At 32.8% G+C, this 12,237-nt stretch overlaps 1 protein-coding gene across 1 annotated transcript in view; it reads right to left on the bottom strand.

The window, feature by feature from the left end:
- LOC118181063 (uncharacterized) overlaps nt 1-9,329 on the bottom strand; it is a 51,053-nt gene extending 41,724 nt beyond the window's left edge. Inside the window, exon 1 of the mRNA XM_035350141.2 lies at nt 9,241-9,329. Coding sequence (XP_035206032.1) covers nt 9,241-9,243 — 3 coding nt within the window. The 5' untranslated portion in view covers nt 9,244-9,329. The remainder of the gene's footprint in view (nt 1-9,240) is intronic.
- Between the last annotated feature and the right edge of the window lie 2,908 nt (nt 9,330-12,237).

Raw genomic sequence — 12,237 nt, forward strand, 5'->3', positions numbered from 1 at the left:
ATGCTTTTCTAACAATAACCTTTCAGAGGATGGCTGGCGTGACATAAATAAATGATTACATTGAAATAAAAAATATTATTGATTATCTAAGATGACAGAATAGTTTGATGCATCACCATGGTCATCAAAATTAGCAAACCACTGCTGGTGTAAGAAATATATTGTTTTCTGTATTAACTGGAATTTAAGATAAATATTTTTCATTTATCACGTTTAACCGGTTAATTTCAGTACATTAATACCAATTTAGGTTGATCTTTACATTATGGTAACTTGGCGATTTTTTGGCAAAAATTTGGCAACCAACTCTCCTACAGCAACCCTCTATTTTTTTTTCCACGCCACCATTTTGTCTTCACGAAGTAAAGACATGTTTCTTTTCTTTTTATCTACTGAACACTTCTTCCAACAATCTAGTAGCCGAATTACACTTATGCTAGAAATTTTATCAAACAAAACTGCTTAATCATGACAAATATTCACTGCAAAATTGGGAAAAAGTGCAAAATACCATACTCCTTGCGCGTTTTTCAAAATAACACATACACATAAACCATGCACACGGCGACTTATTTTTACTTAAAAAAACATCCCAGAATTGCACAAAAATGGCATTGCGCACACTCTTCACTATATCCATGTACACTGCTTTTTTCTCATAAATTAGAAAAATTTCACGAAAATACATGACAATTTTCTCAATCCTTAAACCCGGTAAAAAAAACATATATGAAATTACCTGATCGCGAAAAAGTATTTACCCTTTACAAATATGAACATTTCCACGTATAAAATAAATAAAATATCCAAAAACTTTTACCTCTAAATCATCTATTACATTATACACGTCACCAACGAATTCATACCGCAAGCATTACAAATACTTAGTATCAAATATTTAAATTATTTCCATGCATGTTTATTTCAACTTAAATGTATACCAAATTCCTACAAACATAAAATTCACAAAATAACTATCATTTAATTAAAATATCACTAAACCATGTACACGGCGACTTATTTTTACTTAAAAAAACATCCCAGAATTACACAAAAATGGCATTGCGCACACTCTTCACTATATCCATGTACACTGCTTTTTTCTCATAAATTAGAAAAATTTCACAAAAATACATGACAATTTTCTCAATCTTTAAACCCGGTAAAAAGAACATATATGAAATTACCTGATCGCGAAAAAGTATTTACCCTTTACAAATATGAACATTTCCACGTATAAAATAAATAAAATATCGAAAAACTTTTACCTCTAAATCATCTATTACATTATACACGTCCCCAACGAATTCATACTGCAAGCATTACAAATACTTAGTATCAAATATTTAAATTATTTCCATGCACGTTTATTTCAACTTAAACGTATACCAAATTCCTACAAACATAAAATTCACACAATAACTATCATTTCATTAAAATATAATTAAATTCAAAAACACTACTTAAAATATAAATGAGCACATACATTAAATTAATAAAAATTACCTTACAATCCTAATTGCTTTAAACTAAATCATTGCTAATAACAATTTTCCCAATAATACCAAATTCCTTTCCACCTTACATTTAGAACAATGCATAAAAATAATATCCTCAAATAATTAAAAATACTAACTTACCTAATCTTCTTCAGAATCTTGATTACGTGGCGGATACTCTTTTCTAATTCATTCAATAAAATTATTGAAAGATTTTTTCTGCGAAATTTTCCTCCATACTTCCTCCGCTAAATAAAAAGCAAACTTCTCTTTATCACAATGCCTAAATACCCATTTCGAATTCACTTTAGTTAGGGCCATGGGATCCAAAAATTAAACAACACTGTTTCACACAACACAGAATAAAGCTAAATACAAAATTTCCACATTTTTTCCCGATTTCCCCCCTTTTCCGATTAAAGAACCGTAATTCGTCCATTAATATCACATGACATATCCCATGATCTCTCATTTCCCTCACGCAAAATAATGCGTAATCGGAACTGAGTACTGCTCACATTATTACCAAAGTCCCAGGTAGTAACCTTTATCACCTTCAAAATGTCGCCAAACTACCAGTTACCATATTGTAAAGATCAACCCCAATTTATAACTTTCAAATGAATTTTTATTTCCATTATAAATGCTTATACAGTCAAAAGTCGTTAATTCGGACACCCATAATCCGGACCTCAAAGCTAAAAACTTTCTGCGCAAGCGCCGCGTTGACACATGCGCATAGGCATTTACGCGTGCGCGTAAGACCTTTACGACTGCGCATGTGCGTGTGCGCAAGTGCAGAATACGTTTCTGCGTGTGCGTTTAATGTATAACGGACGGTATAAGCTAAAATTATACAATTATCTATTTCAGTTAATGTTGATGCTTGCGTTATTGCTTAATCTTCGAATTGGATGCAGCTTATTATTTTTTGCAGACTGTAAGAGCAATTTTATAAAAGTAAACTTGAACTTTCGATTATGTCAATTTCCGATTCTGGAGCTCCCAAAGGATCTACAAAACGAAAGTATGTTTCGATGTCCATCAAGCAAAAAGTAGAATTGCTGCAAAAAATGGAATAAAGACATGAAGAAGGTGACAGAGAGGTTAGTGAAAACGAAAAAATTTCGATTGACAAGTTAGTCGGTATTCTCGGCACAGCAATTACGGGAGTTGAACAGCGGAACTTTGTAACTGAACAAGAAATTACGTCTGTTTATAGAATTAAAGAGAAAGTATTATCACATAAAACGAAGCAACTTAAACAACTTACATTGAAAGAAATGTTTAATAAAGTAAAAAATAAATATTAAGCCCTTTTTTTTTTTTTGTAAATTTTCATACCCTTTAGATCACAATTGTTCTTTATTTCATAAATTATGGTTTCATATTTTTAATTTTAGAATTTCTGCATGCCATCTTACGAGATTTAAACTGATGATCTATAATCCGGAAAAATTGATAATCCGGAATCGCCGAAGTCCCGAAGAGTCCGGATTAACGACTTTTGACTGTATATTGTCTTATACTTAATATATTCTTTTCTGTGCTAACTTGAATTTAATACAAATTTATTTAGTATATCACGTTTAACCAGTTAGTTTTACATATACATGCTTATTATCTGTGCATTTTTACTACCATATGCTAAATATATTGTTTTGTCTGCTAACTTGAATTTACATGCACTAAAAATCACGTTTACAAAATACAGTCAAAAGTCGTTAATTCGGACACCCATAATCCGGAATGATCTAGAATCCGGACCTCAAAGCTAAAAACTTTCTGCGCATGCGCCGCGTTGGCACATGCGCACAGGCGTTTTACGCGTGCGCAAAAGACCTTGACTACTGCGCATATGCGTTTGCGCAAGTGCAGAATACGTTTTCGCCTGCGCGTTTAATGTATAACGGACGTTGTAAGCTAAAATTATCTAATTATCTATTTCAGTTAATGTTAATGATTGCGTTGTTCCTTAATCTTCGAATTGGATCCCGGTTATTATTTTTTGCAGACTGTAAGAGCAATTTTATAAAAGTAAACTTGAACTTTCGATTATGTCAAATAGAATTTCCGATGCTGGAACTTCCAAAGGATCTACAAAACGAAAGTATGTTTCGATGTCCAACAAACAAAAAGTGGAATTGCTGCAAAAAATGGATAAAGACATGAAGAATGTGACAGAGAGGTTAGTGAAAACGAAAAAATTTCGATTGACAAGTTAGTCGGTATTCTCGGCACAGCAATTAACGGGACTTGAACAGCGAAACTTTGTAACTGAACAAGAAATTATGTCTGTTTATAGAATTAAAAAGAAAGTATTATCACATAAAACGAAGCAACTTAAACAACTTACATTGAAAGAAATGTTTAATAAAGTAAATAAATAAATATTAAGCTTTTTTTTTTTTTTTTTTTTTTTTTTTTGTAAATTTTGATACCCTTTAGATCATAATTGTTCTTTATTTCATAAATTACGGTTTCATATTTTTAATTTTAGAATTTCTGCATGCCATCTTACGAGATTTAAACTCATGATCTATAATCCGGAAAAATCGATAATCCGGAATCGCCGAAGTCCCGACGAGTCCGGATTAACGACTTTTGACTGTATCATGTTTACGGCTCAGCTCATCGCCAATGAAACGCGAGCTTGGCGAGTAAAAATGCAACGGCGCCAACGGGTTTTCTGCGGATGAAAACCCAATCAAAGAATTGCACGAACTTGGTTTCCATGTACACATCAACCTACTTAAAAAAATAAAAAAAAATAAAAAAAAACAGAAAATTGCTCAAACTAGGCGCTGTGTACTCACCTGATTTCCTATGTCCATGTATACGTCAATCTATATTCACTTAAAAAGTTAAAGAAGCAACCAGCAAAAAATATATAATCTCAATAAACTACATTTTAAATCAAACAATGAAATAACATAAAAAAGGAAATTTATCTTAGCACTACACAAAGGAAATATCCACTTACCTTATTTACAAATTTACGTGTCTTCAGTCAAACGAAATTTCTTAACGGCATCCAAAAACTTCCTAAAATTATCTGAACTAGAATCTGTTTACTGGCATTGTCACATAAATTCACAAAATTAAAGAGTACAAAATATCCTTCGTAGTGCCGGTATCCTCCAAAGTTTGACTAAACGCAATTCCTTGTAACTGTAATGGCTACTAAGTAAACCTTCATTTACATGCCAGTCAATTAATGTTTTTTTCTCTTTCATTCCAAATCGTAGAGAAACTTAATCTTACCACATTCACCCATTTGACCACAAAATAACAACGTACTTATCCAAAATCCAACATGCAAACGAGCCTTTCCAAATAGTTTCCCATCATTCAAGTTCACCGCAATCATGCAACAAATTACATCATAATATGGTTTCCATGACATTCAACTTTCATTATCATAAATGAAACAACTTAGCGATAATCCAAGTGACACCCTTAAATCTACTCTCACCCTTTCTTCGTTTGCAGGCAAATCTCACAAACGCAATTTAAACATTCAGCTGAAGACCAAAAATATCGCAATCTGCCTTTAGAGCTTCTTCTAATACAACCAAAACAGCATGCATGAAAATGGCAATGTTGCTTATTCAAATTTGCAGTTATCAATAGGGTTACTTAAGTATACGGTTGCCACAGTTCGGCAACTTCTACCAAGGTACTTGCCATAAGTACCAAAACAAAAAATTGGATGAGCCAACAGAATAATTGAAACAGACACAAGACTTTTTAGGCAAAGAAAAAGCAATTACATGTTTATTCTTCTACCTCAGTTGGTTTTGGGTGATTTACGTCATGAGGCTAACGAATGTACTTCCTTGTTGTAATCCTAGATCGAACAGCAACCACTTTAATGTTTGAATAGTCAGTTAATATATGCATTTAAAACACAATGTTTCATTACAAAATCATATTTAAAGCCATAACACTCATTTTAATGTGTAAATCTGGAATTATATGATTTTATTTTGGAGAGAAAAAAAACATTTGTACTAATAACTAAAAATGCAATGATAAATAAATCTCCAGTTATTTTAAAATACAGTACTCTAACAGTTTCCAAGTTTTAGAATTTGAAACTAGTTTTGGAAAGAAGTAATTTCTCTTAACATTCTAAAACTACAATAAATTCATTTTATAAACTAAATTAATTGTAATTTATCAGTCAGATAACAATGAACATTTCAAATGCTCAAGTTCTTCATGTCCCATACAAATCTCTGCATTAGTTAATTACATATATAATGTTGCTTTTGATCACTATTATTTTATTTATTAACATATCATAAATGTTCTCTAATGACATGTAAAATATTTGTAAAACACAGAATTACCTTTTTATCATTTTTTTAAGGCCATGTTTAGTTTGTATTCATTTGGATGCATAAAAAATTCTGTGATTGGATCTATAAAAACCGTGAGCAAGTTTTACGTACTACTAAAACCATTACTTTATTCATTTATACACAGAATTCGTAGCCTTTAGAATACATGTGGGCGAATCTGAATACATATCACAATATTCAAACTAACACTAGTGGCCTATTAGGCAGTGGGCACAAAAAGTATTTGCACACATACATTTTTGTTCACAATTTATAAGAAAATGAATTAAGAAATACAAAAATTGGCATTTAAAACATAGAATAAGCTTATTCATTTAAATTAATTACAAAAAATATAATAATATTAATAAAAAAATATTTTTGCAACAATACAGTCAAAAGTCGTTAATTCGGACACCCATAATCCGGAATGATCTATAATCCGGACATCAAAGCTACAATCTTTCTGCGCATGCGTCGCTTTGACGCATGCGCGTAAGACCTTTACCGCTGCGAATTTGCGTGTGCGCGTGCGCAAAATACGTTTTCGAATGCGCGTTTAATGTGTAACGGACGGGATAAGCTAAGCTAAAATAATCTAATTATCTATTTCAGTTAATGTTGCAGATTGCGTTGTTCCTTAATCTTCGAATTGGATCCGGATTATTATTTTTTGCAGACTGTTAGAGCAATTTTATAAAAGTAAGCTTGAACTTTCGATTATGTCAAATAGAATTTCTGATATATATTTACTAATATGTAAAGGATATACAAAGCGAAAGTATCTTTCGGAATCCATTAAACAAAAAAATGGAATTGCTGCAAAAAATGGATAAAGGCATATTCTTTGTTTATATAAACTTTAACGTTTGTTTATCTAAACTTTGTTTATCTTTAACGCCGCAGCCGCGTGCAATGAATTGGAAGTTGATTTGTCAGCACTATCCTTATCTTAAGGGCAGATGTTTTTATTTTATTTGGCTTATAATTGATTACTCAATGTAGTATTTCATCTCGATGTACTCCGTCTTTGATATGATTTAAATCAAATGCCTCGTCATTATAATTCGCTTCCGATAGCGAAGAAAGTGACATAGGTTATTGAAAACAAAAAAATTTCGATTGACAAATTGGTCGGTATTCTCGACACAGCAATTATAGGACTTGAACAGCGGAACTTTGTAACTAAAGAAATTATGTCTGTTTAATAAAACTAAAGAGAAAATATTATCGCATGAAAAACGAAGCAACTGAAACAACTTACATTGAAGGAAATGTTTAATAAAGTAAACAAATAAATATTAAGCTTTTTTTTTGTAAATTTTGATACCCTTTAGATCATAATTGTTCTTTATTTTGTAAATTACGGTTTCATATTTTTACTTTTATAATTTCTGCATGCCATTTTACCAGATTTAAACTGATGATCTATAATCCGGAATCGCCGAAGTCCCGACGAGTCCGGATTAACGACTTTTGACTGTATTAAAATATCTTATGTCAAAAAAGTATTTGCACACTCAACTCAACTTTAGCAAATTTGAGTTTTTATGCTATTATTTGACAGTCCTCCCGCAGTAAATAACATACGTAAGACGACTATAAAAGAAGGTGTTGTAGAAACGTTATCAGTTGATTGTCGATTTCAAACTGTAATGGCACCTAAGAAAACTGAATTGCCGATTTCATTGCGAGAAAGAATTGTTTCTCTACATGAAAATGGCCTAAGTTATCGAAAAATAGGTAAAAAAAGTACATGTTTGCTTCTCTACTGTTCGGTATGTTATAAAACGTCATAAAGAAAGAGGATCTACATCAAGTAACTTGCGCGCTGGACACTCAAAGAAACTTTCACTGCGAATGAAGTGAAAACTCATAAGAGAAGCATCAAAAAATCAATTTATTAGTGCAATTACTTTAGCCAATGATGTCGCTTCAACATCTTGAGTTCAAATCTGTGCCCAAAGTGTTCGAAATGTCCTGCACGATGCACACATTTATGGGAGATCTCCAAGGAAAAAACCTCTCATAACTGAACGAAATAGATTGAAGAGACTTGAATTCGCTAAGGAATATATCAATAAGCCAATTGATTTCGGGGAAAATGTCATATTCTCCGACGAGAGTAAGTTCAACATCTTTAAATCAGATGGCAGGAAATTAGTTTGGAGAAAACCTTGTACTGCTTTTCATACCAAAAATATGTTACCTACAGTTAAACATGGAGGAGGTTCTGTTATGATTTGGGGGTGCATGGCTAGCAAAGGTGTTGGTAATTTGTGTTTCATTGAGAATATGACAGCTCAAACCTATATTGATGTGTTGCGAGATAACTTGCCACAAAGTGCAATAAAATTGGGTATCAGTAATTTGTACTATTTTCAGCTAGACAATGATCCCAAGCACACTGCCGGTATAACACGTATGTGGTTGCTTTATAATGTTCCCAAAAACATGCCACTCCACCACAATCACCAGACTTAACTCCTTTGGAATATTTGTGAAATTCTTTGGATTTAAAAATGAGAAAAAGGAAGATTTCAAGCAAATCTGCCCTTATTGAAGAGTGATAGACTACTGATCCTACTGTTACAGAAAATTTAATTAAATCAATGTCAGCAAGATTACAAGCAGTAATAGATGCTAAAGGAATGCATACTAAATATTAGTTATTTGAAATTTGCTTATATATTTTATTTCTTTTGTATTCATGCAGTTGTGCAAATACTTTTTTGATACGAGATATTTAAATTTTTGTTACAAAAAAGCATTGTTATTTATATTATTGTAATTTTTCAGTTTGTTTTGGATGATTAAACTTATTCTGATTTGGCAATACCAATTTTTTTATTTCTTAATGCTTCTTTTTATGAATTGCAAACAAAAATGTAGGTGTGCAAATACTTTTTCTACCCACTGTACATCACGTATATGACGCGCGTTACGCAAATGAGCGTCCTTCTACATGAGACAACGTTACATAATCACTACAAAGATAACAATACATAAATTTATTAATTTCGCTACAAATGAAAATTTCCCTCTGATGATTTTCATTTGCACCGCAAATAGAAACTTTAGCATAAAATTATAACGTCCGTTGTTTGACATTTAGTATATTATCTCAGAAGCAGTTTTCATACTCCTACTACATTATAGACAGTCAGAGTAATTCAGAATTGTAAACTCCGTGATGAACAAAACAAGTTCTGCTCCTGAGCGCCTGAATTTTCAGTGTCCGGACATTAACACAGCGTTGTATAACTGTAAACTCACAGTTGCATTAAAAGCATAATCATAATAAAATTATAAATGGTTAAGCATCAGAATAAATACAAAATAATCCAGACGTAATAAATGAAAATTAGGAAAAGATTTAGTCAAAATATGCTTACCATTATAATACCGAAATATTCATGTTTGAAAACCGTTCCAAAGAATAAAAAGCGCGCAATCGTAGTGGTGCACCTTTCACACTAGTCGTTGTACCCAAAGGGGGAAAAATATAAATTATTAGACTGACTAGTTAAAAAAAAAAATTTCCAAATCAGAACAATCAACGTTTGCGAAGAAGTTACTAGAACACAAACCCTAGACAGCGAATGCTTAAACCCACGAAATCCACAACTTTTTAACTCTATAGTTTCTGCCTTCACAACTGTGTCAGAGCGAAGGCGGTATTCTTCAATAACAAACCGTGTGTTGCACTCAAGGTTCGTTGCAATGTACTATAATTTTTCCATTATGACATAGCTTCTTAAGACAAAAGTTAACATAGAGTAAACAGCTCTAACCCCGTAATCGCCAACTTTTTAACTCGTGAGTTTTCGCCTTGACCAGTGCTTCAAAGCGAAATCGGTATTATCCAATAACAAAACCGCGTATTACACTCGCATCTGAACCCCAGATCATCATTCAGCTAACCAGATAGGTAATCTTAGTTTACGACACTGGTTAAGATTAAGCATGTGCAGAAAGAGCATGTTGACAAGATGGGAGTCCTGAAGAAATGTTTTGACTGCAGTATCACTACAAAACAATTCTTCAAAAGGGAATGTCCTTCTTCAACTTCTAACAACAATTGTTCCGTTTTGCTTTCGAATATCAGAAGAGTTAGAGATGGAAAAAAGCGTAATAGATTATTCAATGAAGCATCTTGTAACAATACAAACAGTTTATTTTACAAATCCAGAAAATGACAACTGTAGCTTTGATATCCAGTGACGTAGCTAGGGTTTTCAGCGCCCAGGGACAACTGAAGATTTTGCGCCCCTCTCTGTGCGCCACGAATGGAAAACACTTCATTCTAAAATTTCGTACCATCAATTTGGCGCACCCTGAATGCTGCGCCCAGGGACGCGTAATGGCAGACCTCACATTGAGTTGAACAGTGTTAAGCGAATTTCGCTTACTGCGCATGCTTGATGGTGCACCTTTGGCGCGGGGAGAAATATTGGTGACTAAGCAACCCTACGTTAGCTTATTCGTGATCTCCATGGCTGTCGAGTGTGTTCGAGTGATGTTTAAAAACTGCAATGTTGTGGAACTTTGCTTATTAGTTATTTTAACGTCCATGCCGATTGCACTTGCTTATTTTTCTAATATATGTTTCATTTTAATTTGTCAATAACAGTGCATTTAATATTTGTTAACATATGTTCGTAATAATTCGTTATTTAATTGTAATTTGTTTACATGTTTTAATTCAGTAATTGTAAACTGGAGTATCTCGCTTAGTTTGTTAGCGTATATTCGCGTTTTTATTTTCTCATTTCAAAGAATTTAATAGCTAGCATTAAAGAGTTGTAAAATTTCTTCAGTGTTATTTGCAAGCACTTGTTATATTCCTCAGTGTTTCTTTATGTATGTACGAATGGAACGTATGATAAATCCCGAATTGTTTTTATTGCTTAAAAGTATAATGAATAAATTTTCAACTAATATATCCTAAATTTCAGTCTTTTTCTGAAAGAAAATTTGTACAGATCCAAAGGAATGTGCAGAATTTCATAAGTATTATATTTTACATTTTGAATGCAAATACTTCGCGATAATTACAGCTTTCTAGTTGTTTGAACAGTACAGCAAAAAATAGTATTTTAACACAGTAATTAATTTACATTTACACTATACTCTACGAAGATTTAAACGCCAGATTTGTTTACAATCAGATGGCGGTACATCTACCATATACCGTATTTATCTTCTTTTCAAATCGCGCCAACATAGTAATTACGCCAAATTGTTTTCTGGTCATGCGCAGTATGCGACATTCGTTTAACACTTTTCAACTCAATGTGCGGTCTGCGATTACGCCCCAGGAACAGATGTCCCCCTTTGCCCCACCCTAGCTACGCCACTGTTGATATCTGAAACAACACACAAAATGTAAATTACGTAAGCTAATACTCATTAATTCTCAAATACACATAAGAAGCAACTCAAAGCCATTTTTCTCATCTCTATATACAGTCTCGTGAACCAAGCGTTCAAGTGTTACGGGCACCCGAGTAAAAACCCTATCCCGGTAGAGCAACAATTATTCCCCTTTCGCATATTATCGAGCATGATAATGGTGTTAAAGTCGTGAAAAGTCCTATCGATGTTGTAGACAGAAGTTCGAAATTCAGTACAGAGACGAGTCACACAGATATTCACTTCGAGAAGCAGAAACAGAGTGCGTAGCTGGCGAGAGCGGTAGTGGAAACTTGGGTAGGAGAGCATAAGTGGTACCACCTATTGACAGCTGTTGCAAGGTCTAAAACTCAAGAAGAGTAGATAACGAGCATCGGCTGCGGAGAAGAAGGTGACTGGTGGGCGAGAGATCCTCAGTGTGCTAGGGAGAAGGGGCTCTTTTCATTGCCATATTATTTTAGAAGGGTAGCCTAAAGTGAGGGGGGCGGGGAAAAGGAGGTTTGCTTGCTGAATTACAACTTAAATTTTAATGAAGATAAAAATGAAACAGAGATAATTTTTAAATTATAAATATGTTAGTGGGATATTTAAAAAGTAAATTAGAGAGTTATTTGTTGTTGAAATTGTTTAATTCTTCGAACATTACAAATAAGATGTACATTTTCTCATTATAGTTCTGTTTTTCTGAGTTTCATATCTGAGTTCATTAAGGAGGCTCATACACCTTAAACCCCTTGACACTCTTCGAATATGTGACTGTTGCAAGAATTGAGATATTTTATTTATTTTAAAATGAATTTCTAAATTCTATATATTAGGTTGTACTTTTTAAGCTACTGGGTTTAAAAGATTAAAAAAATAGGTTTCTTAAAATTTCAAAATTTTTCGCAAATGTTTTGAATTAATTAAAATATATGGCAATATTCCATTAGAGCGGCGTCAGTTAAAAATGATGAAAAAATGACAAGAAAACAATG

Source organism: Stegodyphus dumicola, chromosome 9 (genome assembly GCF_044657685.1).
Source record: "Stegodyphus dumicola isolate Sdum_Otavi_A_Nest chromosome 9, ASM4465768v1".
NCBI lineage: Eukaryota > Metazoa > Arthropoda > Arachnida > Araneae > Eresidae > Stegodyphus > Stegodyphus dumicola.